General features: G+C 36.5%; 1 protein-coding gene across 1 annotated transcript; it reads left to right on the forward strand.

The window, feature by feature from the left end:
• Window positions 1-2,916: 2,916 nt before the first annotated feature.
• LOC140341307 (phospholipase A2 inhibitor CNF-like) lies at window positions 2,917-8,996 on the forward strand. The gene is made up of 5 exons (XM_072426954.1): window positions 2,917-3,006; window positions 3,764-3,886; window positions 5,520-5,666; window positions 7,824-7,970; window positions 8,512-8,996. Exons 1-5 carry the CDS (start codon window positions 2,955-2,957, stop codon window positions 8,667-8,669), a joined length of 627 nt encoding a protein of 208 aa, XP_072283055.1. The 5' UTR covers window positions 2,917-2,954; the 3' UTR covers window positions 8,670-8,996.
• Window positions 8,997-23,173: the final 14,177 nt, after the last annotated feature.

The raw sequence follows: 23,173 nt of genomic DNA on the forward strand, positions 1-23,173 counted from the left end.
CTATTTTGCCCTGGTGTCAGTACAGTGAGATGGTATTTGATATTACTCCCTGGTTTCAGTGCTGTGGGATGGTATAGTGTATTAATCCTTGGTGTCAGTACAGTGGGATGTTATTTGCTATTACTCCTGGGTGTTGGTGGGGTACGGTCAGTCAGTTAGCATGGGCAGCTGGTGGTTACTGGGCATAGGTGGCAGAATTTGCCTTTGGACTGGGAGGGAATGATTTTGTTTGAGGCAGGGGGGATCCTCTTTGGTGGGGTCTCCCCCTTTATATGGAATGGATGATTTTGGCTCCTGAGGCAGTGCTGGGTCCTGTTGGGTGCGGATTTTGCCTTGTGAGACCTGCAGCCTAGTTGTTTGGGTGTAAAACCGGGAGTATGGAGTTTGATAACATTATGGATATTGTTGTTATGGTTATGTATTAATAAAAGGGAGGAATATGGTTGTTGGTTAAATAGGTTATATTCAATGTAATATGGTTGCGTTATATAATCCCCGTTAAGTAATAATATTAAGAATGAAGTGTTATGTTATGTTAATGTATGCTTGCATATCAAAATTGTAAATGTATTTATTTATGTGGCATTTATTTATTATTGGATATTTGTTAATTACTTGAATGATTAATTTGTTTAAAAGTGTTTAAATAAACGGCAGCTTGCCAGCCAATTTAAATCCAAGAATGGTGTCTGGGTATTTAATGTTGGGGGAGTGGTTGATAAGCAGGTGTGGGGTCAGGGGAGGAGGAGGTTCTGATGGTGGTGGTGAAGGATGGGCTAAAAAGTCGAGCTACCCTTGTCATGATGTTTGACTGCTAGTCTCAAGAGATTTGGAGAGGGATTAAGAAATGTTTCCCAGTGATAGAGTGCTGAAAATGAAGACAAAGAAAGTCATTATTGTGGAAACAATCAGCGCAAATAGTTTCAACAAACAATCAGTTGCACTAGTTGTTTGACTTTTTTAACACTTCTTTTGTGGTTCAGTTCCTGTTTATCATTTCTAAATATGCGGTCCTACAAAAAACAATGTGACCTTATACTTTACTCACAAAAGCATAAATCTGAATAACTGCATGCAAAGAAAAATAGAAAAAAAATGATGTTTGAACTGTTTTTTGAAAATGGCAAAGCACGTTATGTAATGAAGCACAAGTGTACTTGAAGAGATGACTCTTTGCAAGCTGAACTGAGAGTAGGGACCCAGATGCTGAGACATGATGGATTTTGGGCACCAAGGTTTAGGTTCAGCTGCCATTGGCAATATGAAACCTAGAACAAAACTCCTGACATTATTTTTAGCAAGTCTGGGTTATTGCCTAAAGTTATTATTTGTTCCACCATTATTTGGTCTGCCTCAGGAGGAGCCTTACAATAGCCTTATGTCTGCCAATGACAGTTTATATATGTAGTTCTTTAAGGGAACAGAAAAATGTCAAAGAGGTGCACAAGAAATTTAAACAGGTAAGCCACCTTAAACTCATGTCCTGCAAACCACTAAATCACTAGTATCTTTGGTATATATTTCCTTAATTTGGATGAAATCCTAATTATTTCGGACCAGTAATCATATTCCAGCTGCTACAATTCAACCATATGAGCGGGGACCATGTAATGGATGTAGTTGAGTTCACATTGCCGTGGTTTGTGACACAATTCCTGGACATGACCTGTAGTTTCTAGCTCCCGCTGAGTGGAGATCTGCTTGCAATGACTTAAAAAGGGAAAGCAGTGAGCTGCATTATACAGTATTTATAGCACATACATATTACACAGCACATTTCGATTCACAGAATTTGAATTCTGAATGTCCTTTAACCCCATTAATCAGTTAGAAAATCTGGTGGTGTTTTTTTCTGGTCACAAGAGTAAGCATTAGTTTAGAAAAAATCTTTACAATGGTTGGGGGGCGTTTTACTGGTTTAATGGGCAGTATGGAAAAGCTGCAAACCCTGTGATGATACCATCAAATTATTAGTCAACATTTATTTTAGAACTGCAAAAACTGTTTAGCTACAAATGCAGTGGCAGTTCAGTTTTATTTTGATGACTGCTGTGTAACGCATCCCTTGGCACTTAGGACCCTTTCACTCCTGTGGTGTGAAACTGTGTAGTTGACTTCTCCTGGGCAAACAACAAATCTTGCTGTGGTCCCAAAAACTGTAAAGCCCACTAAAGGTTACCAGATCTGCACAGGGCTTCAAAAAAAACAACCGTGTGACTTGTCACCTTCAGGAACTGCCCTGCAATCTACCATTTACTTGGATGGGAGTGAATGGGACTGCAGTTGGGCCTGTGGTAGAACACTAGGGCTCACCATGGGTGACCCTAACACTACAGTCCCTCCCTGGCCTGCAGTAAGCCCTAAATCTCCTCTAAATACAATTGTCAGTCCTGGTCCCCAGAAATCCTAAACAATCTCTAACTGTCCCAGCAACAGAATACTAAGTTTTGATTAATAATATCAGGTTTTTGTTCTGGGCTAATTTAGCTTTAACATAAATGAGAACAGCAACAATAATTGGAAACCAGATTACTCTCTTATAGCTGAAAGCGACATAAAAAATTAATATTGGATAAAATTCAAAATCTAAAATTTACAAATGACGAATTAATAATTGTTCATGGATGGGTGGAGAGACAGCTAAATGGTTTTACCTCTAGGGCTGGACTAATACACCCAGAGCTAGTTTACTATAGAAGCAAATAGTGAGTGTAATTGTGTACTTACCAGGTATTATTTATGATGGAAGTTTGTGCAAATGACTGGGATATGTCTGTAAATATTACTTTTAAATATAGCACATTTATTTATCATTGTGCTATTTGCTAAATAGGAAAGAAATCTCAGCTCCCCACAACCATTTACACCAGATAAATACCAAGGCTATGGGATCGCAGACATCATTGTAGACACTTTGGAAGATCACTACCATTAAGGACATTGAGAAAAACAAAATGAAGACTTTTATCCTCATGCTCATTCTTTTCACCTTCAGTTTTTCATTAGGTAAGAAGATTATGTTTATTAATGTTGCAAATTTCCTAAAATGACTCATTTATACCTTATCAGTGTCTTGTGGTTCATTACTGTGTGTTGGGTTAGCACATTCATTCTAAATTGGTTTTCAATGCACCCAGTGTCTAGAAAACTGAATCTGAACTTTTTGTATCCATGGCATGTACCATGTCCTGAAAAAAAACCTTTTACTTTGTAAAAATTTGTTCTTTAGAGAGATGGGTAAGGAACGGAAGTTTTATACTACACAAAGGCAGATTTTAATTATGGATCCAAATTCCAACCAATAAAACAATTGGATCTGAAGTAAATATGGCAAAGAGAATTTAACAATCAACCGACTGCAACACATCAATTAGTTTCAACTAACTATAGATTAGTATTATTTAAAAAATCATGCATATGAAAGCAGTGTGTTGGGGCTTCCAACTGATTAATTGACAGTTGGAATATTAATTGGATTGGTTGGTCAAGCAATATTAATTAAAAAAAAAAGATTTTGGCTGGACATGAATGATGAATGAGCAGCATGATTTTTATGTAACTGTTGATGCCACAAGAAGCATATTAAAAAAAAAGCAATGCTGGGAAAATTCCAACATACTTTGCATTTTTATTTTGTGGGACATGCTGTAAAAAGTATTGCCTGCATTAGAATGACTGGTCTAATCAGTGAAATATTCTGTACTATAGATACACAGACGTGAGTTTACATGGCTAACTTCTTATCATATTTTGTATGTTTTAGATGTGGCTTTTGGTGTCATGTGTTATAAATGCGAGGGTCGAAATACTGATACATGTACTGGAGAAAAACATCAATGCCCAGAGGGCAGCGTTTGTATGACCGTCTCTCAACTTGATGTATACAGTAAGCATTTTATCTTCTATCTCTTCAATTAATTGAAAAACTGTACAGGTAGTCCCTGGGTTACATACGAGATAGGGACTGTAGGTTTGTTCTTAAGTTGAATTTCTATGTAAATCTGAACAAGTATATTATTTTAATAAATGCAACTAGGACAGATGTTTGCTTCAACATATTATTAGGCAGCATGGTGTCAGTTACGGTAAAAAAATCCCTAATGTGAGTAAATCACAAACAAAGCAAAAACAGAAAATACTTTTACAGAGCCTAGACATTCATTAAATTCTGGAGCAAGCTGTGCTTTGATATGAAAAAAAAAAAAAAAACACTCGAGTTTGTTTTATCATTAAGGAGTTACAGGAGGCTACATAAAGAGCTCACTCCTATAAGATCCCCCACAACCTCAGCAAGTCATGCAAAGTGCCCACCCCCTCCAGCTACCGTTCTGCACACAGTGTGCAGGGAAGCCCTAATTCGTATCTAGGAGGCATCCGTATGTCAGATGTACTTAACTCGGGGACTACCTGTAGTCCATTTAATCTGAACTCCAGGCACAAGAAAAGGTAATCTTCAAAAAACTGTAGTCCAAGAACCATTGTTATCGATACTTTTTTGAGTGCTAAACTTGCACTTGTGAGAAAGTAGAAAAGCCCCCATGTACTCAATATATCTGATGTGGTTATTGATCTTAATATCCAATGTTTACTTGAAGAAACCTTTTATCACACAAAGAACACTAAAGTTTGGTCTTAATGGTTGCATTTCCAAAAATGTGTACTAAAATTATAGTTATATGATTTCTTTTATATATTTTACTGGTATTCTGATTGTTTTTGTTTTTCTATACCTTTTGGATGTTCTTCTTCTTGTCCTTTTTTTTCAATATACCCCCTTATCTTATTAGTATATACCTTTCCCCTTTTAACCCTTTCCTGATGACTCTCCCTTCCTCTTTCTTGAGCCCCACCTTGTGTTCCTTCATGCCCCACATGTTAACTTTATTGTCTTTTATTTAAACGTTTTCAATCTGTAGACCGTTTGATAACTACTATCTGTGTTGACGTTTGATGATTCATTAAAGCGGACATTAACTAAAATGTTTACCTTACACAAAAGGATAGAGAAAGGGTTTAAAACCCTTTCTTTAAAAATAAACGGGGCTAAGCCCCCTCCCTTTCTATCTTAATCACTGAATGGGAGCGCAAAGCCTCCAGGGATACACATCATGCATCACAGCAGGCTTCTGGCTTCTCCTTCTGTGCATGCCCGATCTCCAGATGCTTGTTCTTCAATGGAGCATTCTTTGTTTTCCTATCTACCTCACCCAATCTTGTGACTTCGCAGAGAGAGATCAGGTACGTACGAAAAAGGCAAAAGAAAGGGAAATAAGATTTTAAAGGAGGAAGCACTGAGATGAAGGATGATTCCAAGACGACGTGGGACCTGTTCCAGAAAACCTCCAGGGGGATTGACAGATCTGCGAAGGTAAAGGTGAGGGAGTTTTTATTCCCGGTTAATTTTTCTCCACTTTTAATGAAGAAATATTGAAATGTCAAAGTATTTAACTTCTGTTACAAGTGTGTTTTATTCATGTGCATGCTGAAAACGTTTTAATAAATGGAATTTTTTTTTGTAGACGGAACCTACCATTCTGTTCAGAGACGTTGCTCTCTTAATTTGCCTTGCAATACTACACAGTATGCTTTTACCAATGAAAACACTACTTTTGACATTGTAACAACATGCTGTGAAGGAGATCTCTGCAATGACGGGCCATTTCAAAGTGAGTATAGCTGAGTTTGTATCTCCAATCTGCCACAGCCACCACTTTTTGATATAGTCGAAAGCATGAAGGCCTTAGGGAATTTTAAGGCACTATAGAACGTGTCACACAATTTTATTTGTAATTTTAAACATAAAATTGTATTGCTAAAAAATCGAAGATATGTTTATGGTAACAAATGTACGCCCAATCATTCAAAGCGTTTTGCAAAATAAGCTTCCTCTGGACTAATGAAACTGGAGTCATGTTTAGACTATTCAAACTAACATTGGGCAGTTAAATACATACCTTACAATTTTAGATATTACAAAATGTAAAATATATATTTTTCCATAAACTTACATGATAACTTTCATATATTAAGACCAGATCAGCTGAAAACTACTACTGCAATGTTTTGGCATTAGAGATCCAAGGGGGAGCCAACTTGGCAGTCTGGGTGTCCACAATGTCTGCATAGACGTTCTAAAAGGGTCATGTCATGGGGTCTAAAGGTCTTTCTGTACTGTAGAAATAATTATAAAATATCGGGTAGTTGAGGTGCTCCTCATATTTATGGAAACAGAAGAATCCTCGTTGAAGAGGTTGCAGGGGGAACTTGCACTGATGACTTGATTTAAGACCGTCATCAATCAGGGCATAGGCAGATCCAACACTCTCATTTAGTGTTCCTGCAACCTCTTCAACTGGAACTTTGGTTTTCATTCCTCAAAGTTTTGGATGTAGCTGAACGTCCGAAGCTCTCTGCATCCCTCACATTAGTATGGATATTCTCAAACATTTCAATCCATTTATAGACCCCTCCATGAGACAGAACTTTATCCTCATATAGAACATCACAGCCCCAATAAAGAAAAGAAAAGGGGTTGCAATTAGCTGTACTACGACCATTCACTGGCCCTGATTTATTAAAGCTCTCCAAGGCTGGGGATAATACACTTTCACCACCAGGCTTGGTGAAGCTGGGTGATCCAGCAAACCTGGGATGGATTCAAAGCATTTGCTAGCAAATAGCAAATGACATTGAAGAAATCCATTCCAGATTTGCTGGATCACCCAGCTTCACTGGTGAAAGTGTATTATCCCCAGGAGAGCTTTAATGAATCAGGGCCACTGCCTTTGCCTGTCAAATGTGCAGATTTTTTTTTAAACCGCACTGCCGTGAGAGTCCTGAAGAAGATAGGATGGTGTCAGCCACAGTGGGGGAAACAAAGTCCCCAGGTAGTTGAATTTGACAATAGATCTATGTTGCTGAACAACATTAAAGAGGCTGGGTCTATTTCTGGCAAAACAAACCTCCATATATTTTGCTGTACTGTTGAAAGAAGGCATATGGCTTGGGATGGTAAAGAATTAGGGGACACATAGACATGACCCTCTTTAGTGGCCATCCATACTGATCTATTTGAAATTAATATTATTCTATTATTGAATATTTTTTTTTTAATAATATAAAATCTACTATTTACAAACCTTACAGCATCCTCTTAAAATGATTTGTGAATTGTTCTTCAAAGTCTCATGCAATAAACATCTCCCCAGTTAACGTTATTTTTTATTTATTCTGCTAAGCTTTCCCCATTTTCAAAGAAAATGTATTTAAGCATAATTCAACAATTCCACTCATCATCACTTCTGTAGTGATATCATGTCTTTTCTAGATAAACATGAATATGGTATGGGGATTGTGGTGGGTTCCCCTTAAGACTTAAAAGAAATAAAGTATGAAATAATGAATAAAGTATGCACATGAATTACTTTCAACCCCTATTAGAGGTAAGCATTTATGAAACCACGGACTAGAGGTGTTTTTGGCAAACAATATATCATTTAATTTGGTGTGCAAATTAGACAAAGATAAAAAATGACATTAAAGTTTTATAGTGGAGCTGAAAGAGCTGCTCTGATCACATAGGCAGGTCAAGCGGACTAAATAACCCATGAAGCTTGCTCTCCTTACCAAGACCTAACTAACTAATTTGCACACTGAATTAAGTGATATATTGTGTGTCAAAAAGCAATAAAAAAACAAGTGGATCACGTATCACCTATTCTTCTTGAGTGAAGATTTGCTTCTGATGTCAGTTGTCCATGTCCTTCTTTATCATTACGTTCTGTTTCTTATATGTTATTCTTTTCTTGTCCACAATTATAAAGTGCCAGAAATTCCAATTGTCAAGAAGGGATATGAGTGTCCAGTTTGTTTTTCCGTTGATATTAAACTATGCACTGCAAAAAGAAATACAACCTGCAGAAATGAAAGTGACAAATGTGGTGAATTTGTTGGAGTGTTTAAAAAACCTGGTAAGTTTTTTTTTTATGTTTTGTTTTTAATCCTCACTGTTTTTTTTTATTCTATAATGTCTCCATTACATAAAGGATGGGAAGTCCATACATTCTAAAGTTTTACAAGAACAGGTTTTGAGGGATAATCTTCTATAGAAAAATAGTAAAGACTGACAGAAAGAGGGCAAGTGATCCATCAAGTCTACCCGTTTTTTTAATAAATGTTTTCTATTTTTGTCTTAACATAGGGCTATGTTTGTCCCAGGCATTTACAGTTGGGTCTGTTCCTAGCATAAACTACTGTAATCTTTAAGTAAATAATACCTTAGTTAGTTGTAAACTAATTTTCCATCATAGTCATGTCCCTGTAAAAGAATGTAAGTCAAAATTCCTGAGTTTTGAATTTGTTAAAATTCCAACTGCCTTACTTGCGTCCACTCAGAATACAAACAGTAATTAGATTTACACAAGTAGAGAGTGTTAAATTTAATCAGTTTTGTCATTAGGTGTTTATGTTTTACTGGATTGTCCCTTTAATAATGAATATTTTCTTTTATAGATGGTGTAGAGCTGAACTTTACAGCCCAGGGGTGCGTTTCTCATCATGTTTGTACACATGACTTCAGCCAATTGATTGGGTGGTATGTGCAAAGTACCAAAGATTTTAGGTGCTACGACCCCAAGAAAAACCCAAGTTTGGAATATTCAGAAGAATGACGTGATATATGGCAGGAAATGGACATACCATGTCAAAATAAAATTTACCATGTCCTGCAGGCAAAAATAATTTTAGCATACTTGCATGAATGTGCTGCATTATTTGCTTGGGTTTTCAAAAAAAACTTCTCTGCAAAGAGGCTTTTAATACTCTAAGAATCATACCTGAAAATACACTTACATATTTAAATACAAATTGATCTGAATATAAATTCTGCTACTATTTCACCTGAAAATACATGCTTTGTCTTGAATATAATCCTAGGCCACAAAATGTATCTCTCAATGCTAATTTTCAAAACAGTAATCAATACCAATAAAAGTAACATGGATAAATATATTTATTATGTGTTTTTTTTAAAGAATTATTTAAATGTTAAGTAGTTTGTACTTGAGTTGAATTGAGTTATGATGAATAACTTGTGCATTATTGTTGGCCACCACTAGATGGCACTGCATCCTCATGGAAGTTATGTAACAAACTCATGTCTCATGTCTTTATTGACAAGAATTTTAAACACACTGTATAAGAAGGCACAGCACCATCTTATAGTGTGACCCAGGTATAGACGTACATTCTTTTTCTATTGGCATTTTAACAAAAAATATCTGCATAACACTATGCTACAAACATTACTTACAGCTACCATCCCTATGTTCCTCTAGTAAACTCCCTTGTGGGAATCACATAGGTAATTATATTTATGATTGAGTGTTTTTGTAGATTGTCTCAACTCAGGTTTCTGGTGGACTACTGGTTTAAATGCCTATTTTGACATTTTTTGGTCAAATCAAGACAATTTCCATATGCAAACTACTGTATGATGCAGTCATTTCAGTATTGTGAGGTTCCTCCAGAATACAAAATAACTGGCAGAAAATGCCACGACTAAACAAACCTAAACAGTGAAGTATTCAAAATGGCATCACCAAAGTTCACTCTAAACCTCTCAACACCAACAATCCTCTTTATTAATAACCAGAGACAGGTCTGAAGAAACACCCAAATCTTCCTCCAAATTACCATCAACAAAGTGGAATGAATATTAGAGGCTGTTCCTATTTAATCACATATATCATATTCTTTAGGATAAAAACATAATTTATTCAATTATTGAAAAAGAGGAATACACTTTTTATATTACATATATGATATACATTCGGTCTCAATAAAGATTTGACATGCCTGGTAGAATCTGCTTCTGCAGGAATATTGAGAGTGACATCATATTTCAAAAACAGTAACATTGGTAACTACCTCAAAAACTTTTGATGGTGAATACTCAGATTGGCTAGACCAATATTGCTGATGTCTGTAGGCAAAGATAGATCATGTAAATTTTAAATAAGTCTCAAAGAGTATATAAATCTGTTCTGCTAAAAATATTCTCTTTTTGGTTACTGTCACACTTTCCTACTTCTTGCTAAAGCGACAGCACCTCTTTCCTGCACATGGTAGGTAGTTATAACCTCAACTGCACCTGCCATTTCAGAATTAATAAGTGTCGCCCCTCCCACTGGCCAATAAAGATATTGCCTTTTTATCTCCCTTGGCTATTTAGCTGTCTCAGACACAGTGCTCAGTGCTTGTGCAACATGTCTCCACTAGTGCCAAGTCCCCTAGTTCTGCTGAGCATTTCCTATACACCTGTCTTTTAATTGAGTTCTTTCCCAGTCCAGCTCCTGCGTTCACCCTTTGTCTCCCAGTCTATTGTTTCCATGCCTGTTCCCTTGTGCTCTTCCAGTGTTCCCCTGTGTCTGTGGTGACCCCTGTGTCTCCTGTGTCCCCCTGTGTCTTGGCTTACCCCTGTATCAACTGTGCCTTCTGTCTCTTCCTGTGTCTCCTGTATTCCTCTGTGTCTGCAGTGACATCTGTGTCACTGGTGTCTATTTCCTGAATTTCTGATTCTTAACCCCTGGCTTTGTTCCTGACATGCTGCCTGCCTCAACCCTGACCTTCCCTGAATATTCTCCTGTCCAGTGATTTGGTACCATACACAGTTCTGCCCACTCTGATGTTTCCAGGGACTGCAACCTGACAGCAGCCTGCAGAGCAACATCCACACCACTAGAGGCTCTGTAGAAGACCAGGACATTGTGTTTAGCTAGGGCAGCCAAGGACAGCTGGCTATCACAGTACTTATTCCCAGAAATTCAGAAAGGATTAATTAAGCAATAAAAAAAATCATACAACACTGCAGAATAAAACATCTTTATTTTTTTTCATAATACATACCTTTTCAGAGCCCAGGGATGTCTAAAGAGAATCTTACGACAATCCATCTAGCGTCAGTGGTTCCTAGTTAAGTGCAGCTAAGGACAGCTGTCAACTTGCAGTGCACACTAAAGGTGCTGGCATGTACTCTACCCAGGTGGTCTTTTGCTTTGGATACTTTCTTCATTGTACATCGGCCAGCAGGGAGCAGCTGTTGTTCTTCTCAGTATGTTTCTCAGGAATGTAAAAACAGTGGATAATCTTCAGCCAATGAGCAGTAAATATTTTTCAGAATTATTGTCTCTACCTCCTCAGATTTGAGAAATGTAGTGGTCCGAATCTAGACTCATTTGTAACAATGTTGCTTGCTCTAGTTCACCATACTATCAACAATCCTGCCATTTATATTATTCATGCTGTTTAGGCGGAGGAGCCCAGTAGTGTTCTTTTAGCTTATAAGAATATAGAACATTTTGTGATTAGAGGGGGGGCATTCAGATGACTTTGACAATTCTTGTGACTGTGGAAATCTTACAATACTAGTAATCCAATAAGGTGGGAAATAAAATGCCTGTATGATATGAAGGATATATTTTTTAAAGGATTGAATAAATTACATTCAATTAAAATTAACATAACTAAATGCATACATGTTGTGTTATTTTTCTTTAAATGAATAAAATGTGAAATAAAAATAAAATTACCTTAGTTTGTATATCTTTTCCCATTTTTTTACAGGTTGAAATAGTGTGAAACATGTTTAAGACATGTTTAAGCAACACTAAATCTAAATGGTTTGCATTTTGAATACCATACAATAGAGTAACAAAAATGGTATTACTTCAATCTAAAAAGGGTTAGAGAATCTATGAATGCTATTAAACCTGTACTTTACACTGCAAAAATAAATAGTTATCAATAAATGCAGCAATTAGGACCATCAAATATTGGTAATGGTCTTTTTAAAAAAATCTGATTTAAAAATAAAAGCTGATTTATATGCTTAATATTATTATAGCTAATGTGACTGGAATAGATTAAAAGTATTTTCAAATCCATTTTTTCTGGCTTAATTTGCTTTATCTGAAGAACATAAAAGTAACACACTAGTGTAGCTCATTAAAAATACAATTTCCATATACACTCTATACAAATATATATTGATCCCTCAAAAAGTGGTCATGGTGGAACCTAATTGCAAAGATCTCCCTCAAATCAGAGAAAACAACATTATTATATTCATGATTGAGTGTTCTTATAGATTGTTTCAACACAGGTCTCAGATGGGCCATATTTTTAATTGCTTCTGGTGCATGTCTTTCGCATTTTTAAAGCTGCGTACACACGTCCAATTTTTATCGTTGGAAATGAACGACGAACGAACGACGAACGATCGATTGGTCAAAAATCGTTCGTAAAAAAAGTAACCAACGACGCCGACGAACGAGAATAGTCGCTGGAAATGAACGACCGGACCGGCGGATCGGATTGGACGACGATCGTTTACCATCTATCGTGTGTACGGTCGTTCATTGATCGTCCATGGTCTGAGCATGCGTGATGAACGAACGTTCGTTCACTTCCTGTCGTGCACGTCACTTCCTGTATCGCTCAAACGATCGCATCTATTGTGTGTACAATATCTGCGAACGATCGTGTCGTTATCTGCATGTACAGGATCGGTGCTATACGATCGTTCGCCGATATCGTGCAGGATCGTTCGTCGTTCGTTTACCAACGATAATTATTGGAAGTGTGTACGTAGCTTAAGTCTTCACAAATGATCTTCATATTCAAACTTTTGTAAGATTGGCAGTCATATGCCATATGTATTGTGAGGTTCCTCCTGAGGCTCAATACCAAAAAAACTTCAGGTAGAAGTGACAAACAACCAGGACAAGCAAAACTTAACTATGGAAATTGCCTGGGTTCGATATTGCCAGGGCAAGCAGAAACTATACATTTGGTGCCAAAAGTGAACTTGTTCCTGCAATACTAAAGTCACCAAATTAATTCCCCTAACAAAACCTTATAGCCTCACCTGTTTATTCAACAAAAAAGAAAATTACTCTGTTTATCTAAACATACACATTTGACCTTCAGACTTAAGCTCTGACTGTGGTCTTTCCGCAGCTGATATTTTCCACAACCAGGGGAGCTTGGAGATCAAAAGCCCCCAACCTCAGCTCTTGTCCATCCCAACCACCCCCTTTCACTTAAATAGATAACATCAATAAATGACCCAATTATTTAGGTTTAATGGTCCAAGTGACTATTTATTAACAAAACAATTGTAAATATCAACATACAGTATACAAAAGTTGTAAAAGATGCCTAACAGAAAAATAATGTACCAGTCCACCAAGTTGTAGGTCCTCGAAAGCATTGATTCACTCGCCAATACGAACCTTGGGATCTGCAACGACCTCAGCCCAACTGTTTCCAGCTGAACCACATTACCTCGGGAACCCCTGTAGCCTCTACTATGGCTAAGCACCTTGAAGACCAAACATCTTCCAGCCCTAACCATTTTGGGAATAGGTGATGTCCCTTCTGTAAAAAAAAAAAAAAAAAAATTCTGCTTGATCTTAAAATTTTTTTAATTGCACTCGCCTGTCCTTGTTTGATTGCGTGCATTGACATTTTCTTTCTTGTTTTATCTTGTTTATATCTCTAGCTTTCTTGATTAGTCTGGTCAGGCTGTGATGAAGCCACAGGGGAAGCCAGGATGAACTTGGTATCCAAGCTTCCTATTGTGCCTAATGCCAACTACTTTAATTCACTTTTAAAGAAAACCGAGATTGGGAAACAACAAGATATATTTAAAATATTGGATGAAATTCAGAATGAAAACCTTTTAACCTTACTAATTTGTACTATGTAGAGAAAACTAAATGGTTTCACCTCTGGGGCTAAACTAATTCAACCAGAGTCAGTTTACTTTAGAATTAAATGTTGAGTGTTTATTGCAAATTGGGTGCAAATAACCTGGCTTGGTCTGCAAATATCACTTTTATATATAGCAAATTCATAGTTTATTTTTCTTTATGCTATTTGCTGAATAAACACGTTAACAAATAAATACTATATTACATGACACATCTTAGCTCCCTGCAACAATTTACACGGAATAAATACCAACACATGAGGATTGCAGACATCATCCAGAGACCTGAAGACACTTCCAAAGATCAGCAGCATTAAGGACAGTCAGAAAAACAAAAATGTATCCTCATTCTTTTCACCTTCAGTCTTTCATTAGGTAAGACAATTATTTTCATCCATTATGTTGCAAATTTTCCACCTAAAAGACTAATTTACATATTTATAAAAAAAAACTGGACCCAACCCTTTTTTAATAAAGCATTGCACCACATTCATTAGGCATTGTGATGTCTTTAATTCTGAATGGTGTGCATTTTTATGCATATTCCTTATAAATAACAGATAATAATAAGTATTTATTTTAGTTGATATATTTTCTCAAAATGCACAAAACATTTTAATTGGCTGATGGTTGCTTACCATCCTATGAACCTTATTAGTGGCTGGTCTTGTTGGAACAGTCCTGTCACCTTCGACCACTGGTTAAATAAAATGTTCACTGCAGCTTTTGTTGACAACCAGCCCACAGCCTGTTGTATACAGCCAAAGAAGTTGTGGAATGAACACAGTGTGGAATGAACAGCCATGTTCCAGGTAGCCCAATATTATTTATGTGCACTTTCTAGAAATAAAGTTAAGGAGGAAAAAAAAACAAACTTATCAGTATAATTGAAAAAGGATAAGCAAAGCAATATTTCAAATTTCTACCTATGTTATAATACCTAAAAACCAGTTCTTCAGATTTGTAGAATCTACAGAGGAGATATTATTCTATGTCATATACCATGGTTTGCCAGTTCTTTAAAATATGTAGATAGTAATAAGGAACAGTAAAAAGGAGCAGAAAGAGGGTAAAAGAGAGAACAAATAGGGCTGGATTGCACAAATACTTCTCTAACAAAGATCCACTGTTTTAGGGATGCGTTAGCTTCGTATAGTTTTCAGAACAGTCACTAAAATACAATGCATAGAATTTATTAGTTTGATAGCTGTCCATTAGACCCAACACATTTCACTATATGACTTCTTCAGGGGAGGCAGAAACATCAACTGAGTGGCTAAAAATATACAGCAAAATATAGGTTGGTGAGAGGTGGATCTTATTGTATGGTAGATGTGGCAAAGCTACAGGGGGTGAGAGATATTAAAGGGGGGGTTTGAGCAGGTAAGCATTGTAAAAAGATGCAAGTGAGATTGAGTTAATAATGTGAAAGTGTTTCACTTTTTTTTCTTATCCTAAGCCTACGCAAATTTTCCTTAGGAGGAAATTTTTGAATGAAGGTTCCAAAATAAAGTTTCCTGAAGCCTGGGATAAGAGATTGTGTTAAAGTCTCCAAATGAGAAACCTCATTTGGTTCTGTGGGGTGGCAGAACGAGGCCTGCTGTGTGATGTATTTCTGCTTTTGTGAGCTTAGTTCTAAGATCCCTCCTAAAATGGCATGGACTGTGTTCCTGGGAATGCAGTATGCATGTACCAATCTTTCAAGAAATTCCCTGTCCCCACCTATCCCACGTGGGTGGCCGACATTAGTCCAATAGGAGAGGGCGCCTACTGACCAGTGGGACTACAACCCTATGTCATTCTGACAGATCACCATTCAGGGGACCCTATATGCCAACTTTACTATGCAAGTTCCTCAGTTCTATCCCAGTAAACATAATTTCTCTATAATTCCATATTCTAATACCTGTAATAAGAATCAGTAAGAATCTAAAATTGATTAATTTTATATTTTGTGCTACAAAAATACCTATCACAAGCTCTTGGAAAACATTCTCTTTTAAATATAGGATTGTGTTTCAGAAAATTAATGATATTTTGAGAAATGAGAAACTACTTCTATTGCACAAAATAAATATGACAAATTTCTGAAAACTTGGGACCCCTGGATAAACTATACTAAATTAAATATTGATTCTATATAACATCATTATATATCTCCCCCCTGAAAAAAATATCTCATTGGATGTTCTGCTTACCTTTTTCTCTTTTTTTTTAATACTTTTCTTATTATTATCTCAATTACACTTTATATATTTGTTTATTATATAAAATGTTTTATATAAATATGTATATGTTTCTGTTAACAATACAAATTAAGTTATATAATTTTATGTTACAACACTTTATTATATCATTGTGTCATTTTTCTCTATATCTTCTCTATATCTTGTAATGTCTTGTAACTTAACAATACTCAATAATAAGCTATTGTAAAGGAAAGAATCATAGCGAGTTTTCATCAGTTGACGTACAACTGGTCAAGTTTGTATTTACAATGACGCACTGTTTAATTTATTACTTGTAACACTTTTTTTTGCCCAAAAAGAAGGGGTATGAGTGTCCAGTTTGTTCTTCAAACAGTAATGAATTATGTCTTCCAAATATAATTACAAGCTGCAGGGGAGAAAGTGACAAATGTATTATATTTGTTGGTATTTTTAAAACACCTGGTAAGTTTTCTTTTTATCTATTTATTTTAATCCATACCTTTGTCTACATTTTTTACTCATTTTTTTCCTCTCCATTTGAGGGTTTTCACAAGAACAGGAAGGTCTATTACCAAAAAAGGGGTCCATCGGGCTCACCCCTTTCTATTATTACATGTTTTGACTGGTATTCCTGTTTTAAAATTCTGATTTAATTCCAGATAAACCTATAGGTGCATTTCCCAAGTACAAAACTCCTCCTAGATATTAAAACAACTCCTAGACACGAATGGGGTTTCCCTGCTCATTTGTGTACTGGAGGCTTGATGGGGGGGGGGGTTGTGAATTTTTTTATATAGTACCTGACACCACACTGCCTAATATTATGTTGAGACAAACAATTGTCCTAATTGCATTTATTTAGGTAATGCACCTGTTTCGACTTACATACAAATTCAACTTAAGAAAAAAACCTACAGTTCCTATCTCATATGTAAACCGAAGACTACCTGTATTGTTAAGACTAGATGTTTTATTAGCAAGCATGTGTCCTCCTATCCTATACATAATCCTCCAGAATATTGTTTGCCAAAGAAGGTAGGAGGCAAAATGTAGCCTCCTATCTTTAGCAAAACCAGACTACAACCCAATTGTTAGGGAGGAGGGCTTCATCCCCACGACTTGACACCTTTGTTGTGTAATCTTCATCCAGGAACTGGAATCTGGAAGTCCTCTTTATTAAAGGGCCCCAGATAATGTCATATTTACCTTTGAAATATTCAGCCTGGTCATTGTGTTTAATCATTTAAGTAAGGGGCAGCTGGGGGAAGCTGTCCCTGGCTGTCCTCCTGATGGATTGGCTGAACTCATGAAAGTAATGATGGGAGCTCCGTTAACTTGGGGACAGAGCACCCACCTACCACTGTGATCAGCAAGAACAGCCAATGGCAACTGTTCTGGAGCTTCTCCAGATTGAGGGCAGATATAAGGGGTCCATTGACTGAAGGGGGCCCAAAACTTAGTTCTAATTATCTCCCTACTGCCAAACTCCAGACACTGGGGTCCCATCATGACCATAAAGCCCTGACCATGATTAATGGGCCTTGCCATTTTGGCTACACTCTTCCTCTTTTGCTGAGCCAGATTTCAGTGAACTTTTCATGGATGGGAGAGGGGGCACAATCACACTCACTATCCCATTCATGTTCAGGCTAATGGTTTTTGCAAAAGGTTAACTGATTAGGGTTAGGTATAACATTTATTCAAAAGTTGGCAGGAAACAGTGTTGCAAAAAGGTTTTAGGGATGCTCAATTGAGCAGCTGTTGTTCAGCAGTGTATAATCTTCAGCCAAAAGCAGTAAGTAGTTTTCAGAATCACAGCCTCAGCCTCCCCAGATTTGGGAAATATAGTCCCCTACATCTATAAAATATAGAGGCTCATTTGTAACACTAAGCAAATGGTAAGCAGAGGTTGTTTCCTCTGATTCACCATTCTATCATTAACCCTGCCATGTTTTACATGTTTTTTTACATGTTTTGCCTTGAAAATAAATTTAGGCTACAAAATTAATTTGTCCCTGCCTACTTTCTAAACAGTAATTAATACCAATAAAACTAAGAATAATTACATCAATGTTATGGTATTTTTAAATAATTATTTAAATTGGAAGGAAATGAAAATAACATAGCTTGGTTTCTACATCTTTCCCCTCCTTTTTATACCTATCGATAGGTTAGAGTGTTTTGTGCTTTTGAGTTTGTTATGATGGGTCGTTTGTGCATATTTCAGGGCCACCATTAGATGACGCTGTGTTCTCATGTAGAGTATGTAACCAGCTCATATCTGATGGCAGGAATTACAAGAGAGTGAGGGACATACCTATAGAAAAACATGTGCACTACACCATGTACATTCACCACCTGGCCGGTAAACCCGACCTTCAAAAATCAATAAACCCGAACTTTTCTCACAGTATAAATCCCAATCACTTACCTGGTCCCCGCTGCGATGATCCAGCGTCGATTGAAAAAAAAAATACTCACCTTCTCCCCGCAGCTCCTCCGGACACATCTTCTGTCTTTATCCGGCGAGTGCAGTGACGATCACCGGGGTTATTCAAAATTTTGTATTGAGTTCCTTTGCATTGAACTCAATACAAAAAAGCTGTATTGAGTCCAATACAAAGAAATCCTTATATAATATATATATAATTGTATTATATATATATTATATAGGCTACTGTACATTACATTATACACTATTTTTTTTTATTTTTTTAACCTTTAAGTATACGCGTCATTTCTAGTGACATAACGTCACGGGTGGGGTCTGCAGGTATCCCCATACAATTATTGTGTAAAAAGAAGTTTCTATAACATATTTAAGAATTTAAGGTTTATATTATATCAATAAAACTTTATTTTAATAGAAATAACCTGTATTTTATTTTTAATTAGTTAACATCAGCCTTTGAAACTTATAACTAAAAAAAGTCCGACATTTTTAAGGCACTTACTTCTAACATAGAATGTAAACATAACAATTAATTACAAAACAGTCTTATTTTCCTTGAAAAAGAAGTATAATTGTTTAATAAACACTTAAAATATATGAAAAAGGAACAATAATTAAAATTTTGACAGCGCCAATAACTATGAATATAAAAACACTTACAATCTAAGGATCTTTGGGTTCACATGGTGAACAATAAATTACTGACATGGAATGTGGTTTACAAATTGTTTTTTTACAGGTTTTACAAACAATAGTGCTTTTTTTATCTTTTGATCTTGGACAAATATAGCATCTCCGCTTCATTTTTGGAGCACTTGGTCCAGCTTCGTCTAAAACAGTTGCAGGTAGGGGGTCTCTTCCAACCACCTTGCACATTATTGATTGTATTTCCTTCGTCAATCTTGGTGTGCTATCCAGTCTTTTGCAAATGTATGGTTGGATGAGTTCTTTCGCCGTTGCCTTTATATATTATGTCGTTCCTCAACTATATTATGTCGCCTAATACGTGATGAATGGGGAGCACATTTTGCCCATTTAAATCTGTTTTTACCATAAAAGCTGTTCTCTGGTATTCCTTGTTCATCAGAGCTGGATTCTGTGTCATCGCTTAGGTCTATTTCGGATGAAGACAGATGTTCACTGTGAATTGACTGTTGGTCGCTGATATCGCCTTCTTCCTCAGCAATACCCGCTTCAATATCACATTCTTCATCTTCAGAACTACTAGATTCGGCCAATATTCTTGCCATAACTTCATCACTCAATGGACGATTCATTTTTATAAGAATATCTGCAAATAAACTGAATTATATCAATCATAATATTTATAACAATAGTCACGTATAATCACGCGTGGGGTCTCCAGGTACCCCAAAACGTAGGAAAAGGTACTTACCTATGAGCACGTGTGACAAGCGTCCTTCTCTCAACAGCTCTCGTGGCACACTGAGATTAGCTGGAAGCGTGGCGGGCTACAATGCATAAAATCGAAAATACGACAATAAAATGGCGCTTGGGGTCCGTGTAGACCCCACCCGTGTAGTTAAAGGTTAAAGATTTTTTTTTATGTTTTATAATAAAAAAAAATTATTATTAAACGTATAAAATTTTGGACATATTTCTGTTATGCGGTAATTCGGTGAATTGTAAGTAATTATTGAGTAATTCGGTGAATTATAGCCTACAATCTAAAATAAATTTCCATGCAAAAAATGTAACACTTTTTTCATGGAAGTACAGAAGTTTGGAAAGAATTAGAATACCCGGCGTACGCGTCCCTCGGAGATTCCTGATGATGTCCATGCGTGCGCCCGTCGATGGGGGTCATAGCGGGAAATTCAAATATTTTGTATTGGATTCAATACAAAACAAAGTCCTGTATCCAATCCAATACAAAATAAGACAAAATATATTTATGTGGTTTTGTCTATAGGTATGTGACGTTGGACTGTTGGACACTAGGGAGGTGTTTTAGAAAAATATATTACTATACAGTATACCGAATTATCGCATTTTCAGTATTTTTCATTTATTTATGTATTCTTGTTTAAGCTGATTTTTGTGTCTTTTATTTAATTTTATTAAAAGTATTTTTTTTTTTACATGATTGCGTGTTTCAAAGATTTTTTATATTCATGATATCTACTAGACCCCTGTTCGGACATATTTCTGTAAGTTACAGGTCTACAATTTAAAAAAAAAAATTCAGGAAAAACTGTGTACTGCTTTTGGTACAGAAATCTAGACATCAGTGTAACGCCCAGATGGTTAAGTACATAAACCATATAAACAAAAAAATCTTACAAACAGGACCTAGTCTATATTCTACATACAGTACATACAGCTTCCATCCTTATGTTCCTTGTTCCCCTGATTAACTTCCTTGTGACTCTTGGGTCTAGAGTCCCTTACTAGCTCTTTTTCTGGTTTCCTCCAATGCTTCCTACTACTACCATTATTATATAACTTCACCAAATCTATTGACTAAAACAAAAAGCTTACAATACTTTTCTATCTATGGACAGCAAGAATAAACTTGTATTCAGGAGCTATGGAATCTTCAACACTTCCAAGATTGTCATAAGTATGGCCCCTTCCCACATACTTCTATCTGTCACCCAATTTATCACTACAGACCATAAAAAAATGTAGAGGTACAGTGTACAGAGTTGGCCAGACATCTGATACACCCACAAGGCTTCCTGAAGATATTTAAGATAAAGAAGCTTTGAAAGATTGCAAATTTTGAAATGATTTGAAAAATAAGCACAGCAGGTATACAGGGTGTCCCAAAAGTCACCACGCAGTCCTTCTTTTTTCTAATATGGTCCAGGTATCTTGATGACTTGAGGCCATCAGCATATGACAACTTAGGCTTTGCAGTTTTTGTAAGCGTACCGTTCTCTTAACCAAAGGCACGCCAGTTGACATTGGAGCAGTGTTGCAGTGCAGCACGAGTTTGAGAAGCTTTATAGCCACCACACTGCTAACACAAACTATGCTATCCATGGCAAGTTTCTCGAAAAAGGATCTGTTCTTCCACGGAGTGGATGGCCTGCTACTATCATCATCGAAGAAAACACTAGACTCCCATCATTTCTGAAAAGCCAGGGAAAGTCCATCTGGAGGGCTGCACTGAAACTCAGCATCAACAAAAGCTCGATTCTGTGAATGCTTTGAAGAGTAATAAAGCTCTAGCTGTACCAACTTCAGGTTGTTCAAATACTTCAAGTGGAAGATTGTAATGCTTGTGTGGAAATGTGTGTATCACTCCACCATTATCAAGACAACCCACAGCTCTTGGAAAATGCCACTTTGCCTGGTTAGTGGGAGATTTCCAGAATATCAAGTTTCCTGACCAATGGATCGGTTAAAGGGGTTCCCTTGAATGGCCTCTTCTGACGTTACACCTTGTGACTTTTTTTTGTGGGGCTAAACCAAAGCAAGGTGCATGCCACTAAACCTTGTAATGTGTCACAGCTTGAAAAAAAACTTCACAGATGCTTGTGTGCTAAGTTGTCAAAAATGGAAGCGCTCAGGTACAGGTATACAACTAGTCTTCAAGGCATTTAAAGAAAAACTGCAACAACTTCTTTTTTTATATGAAAAATATGAATAAACTCAATTTTTAGGATTCTATTAAAAGTATATAGTGGGAAACCTTTATATATTTTTATTATTCACACTCAAAATGACTAAGTAGCCTGAGATAGTTTTAGTTGGGCTAATTCTTTCCCTCCATTGCCCTGGCTTAATATAACCCACCCTCCAATATGTAATCAAACAAGGAAGTCTGATAGCATATTACAAACAAAGGGGCAATTTTGAAAATATGTGGGTATTTACTCTAAAACCAATGTATTTATTCCCAAGCAATCTGCACCACCATTGGTGGCCAATTAGTTTTTAATTTCATTCCAAAAATTGATGGCCAATGGCTTTAAACCCACTCCCTTTTTCCAGATTGTAATCTTTGGGGTTTAATTGCTCACGTTCTCTACATTGGGTAGCTTTCTACTCTCCATCCCCTTATCCAGCATTGGTGCATATAATAAAAAATATTTTCAAATGATATAACAATTTTTCTATAACAAATTGCACAAGATATTTTAATTGGCTGGGGGTCGCTCACCACTGTATAACAATTCCTCACTGCCACTTTTATTGACAATTGGCCAACAGCTTGTTCCACACAACCAATAGAAGTGGTTGTGGGCAAATTAACACAGTAGGCAGCTATGTTCCAGCTGTTTCACTATTATTTATGTGAATTTTCTAGCATACAGAAAAAAATAGAGTTTGGGGTACAGGGTTAAAGTTAAAGAAAAACACATAAATAGATGTTATTATAAATAATACAATGAAAACAATTTCTATCCCCAAAAAAAAGATTCTCTAGATATGTAGTATTTGCAGAGCAGAACTTCTCTTTTATAGTTATCAAGGTTTCCCTGCCTTTTAAAATATGTAGATATTAAAGAGGAAAAGAGGGTATCTATCTAAATAGCCATAAAAAATGTATTTCTCTCTAAAAAATAATGATATTTAATTATGAATTATCAGCGTGGATCTGTCATGTGGCTCAAACTACCCACAGCTGAGGTAATTCTGGACCTACACTCCTGTGGGTCGAACAGCAGCACAGGGTCGTCCTCCTCCTCTGCCGCCTGGTCTTGCCATCCACGGAACATGCCGCCTTGTGTTTAGGTGGATGGATGCCATGTACCCTCAATATCCTCC

This window comes from Pyxicephalus adspersus, chromosome 11, assembly GCF_032062135.1.
Source record: "Pyxicephalus adspersus chromosome 11, UCB_Pads_2.0, whole genome shotgun sequence".
NCBI classification, from domain to species: Eukaryota; Metazoa; Chordata; class Amphibia; order Anura; family Pyxicephalidae; genus Pyxicephalus; species Pyxicephalus adspersus.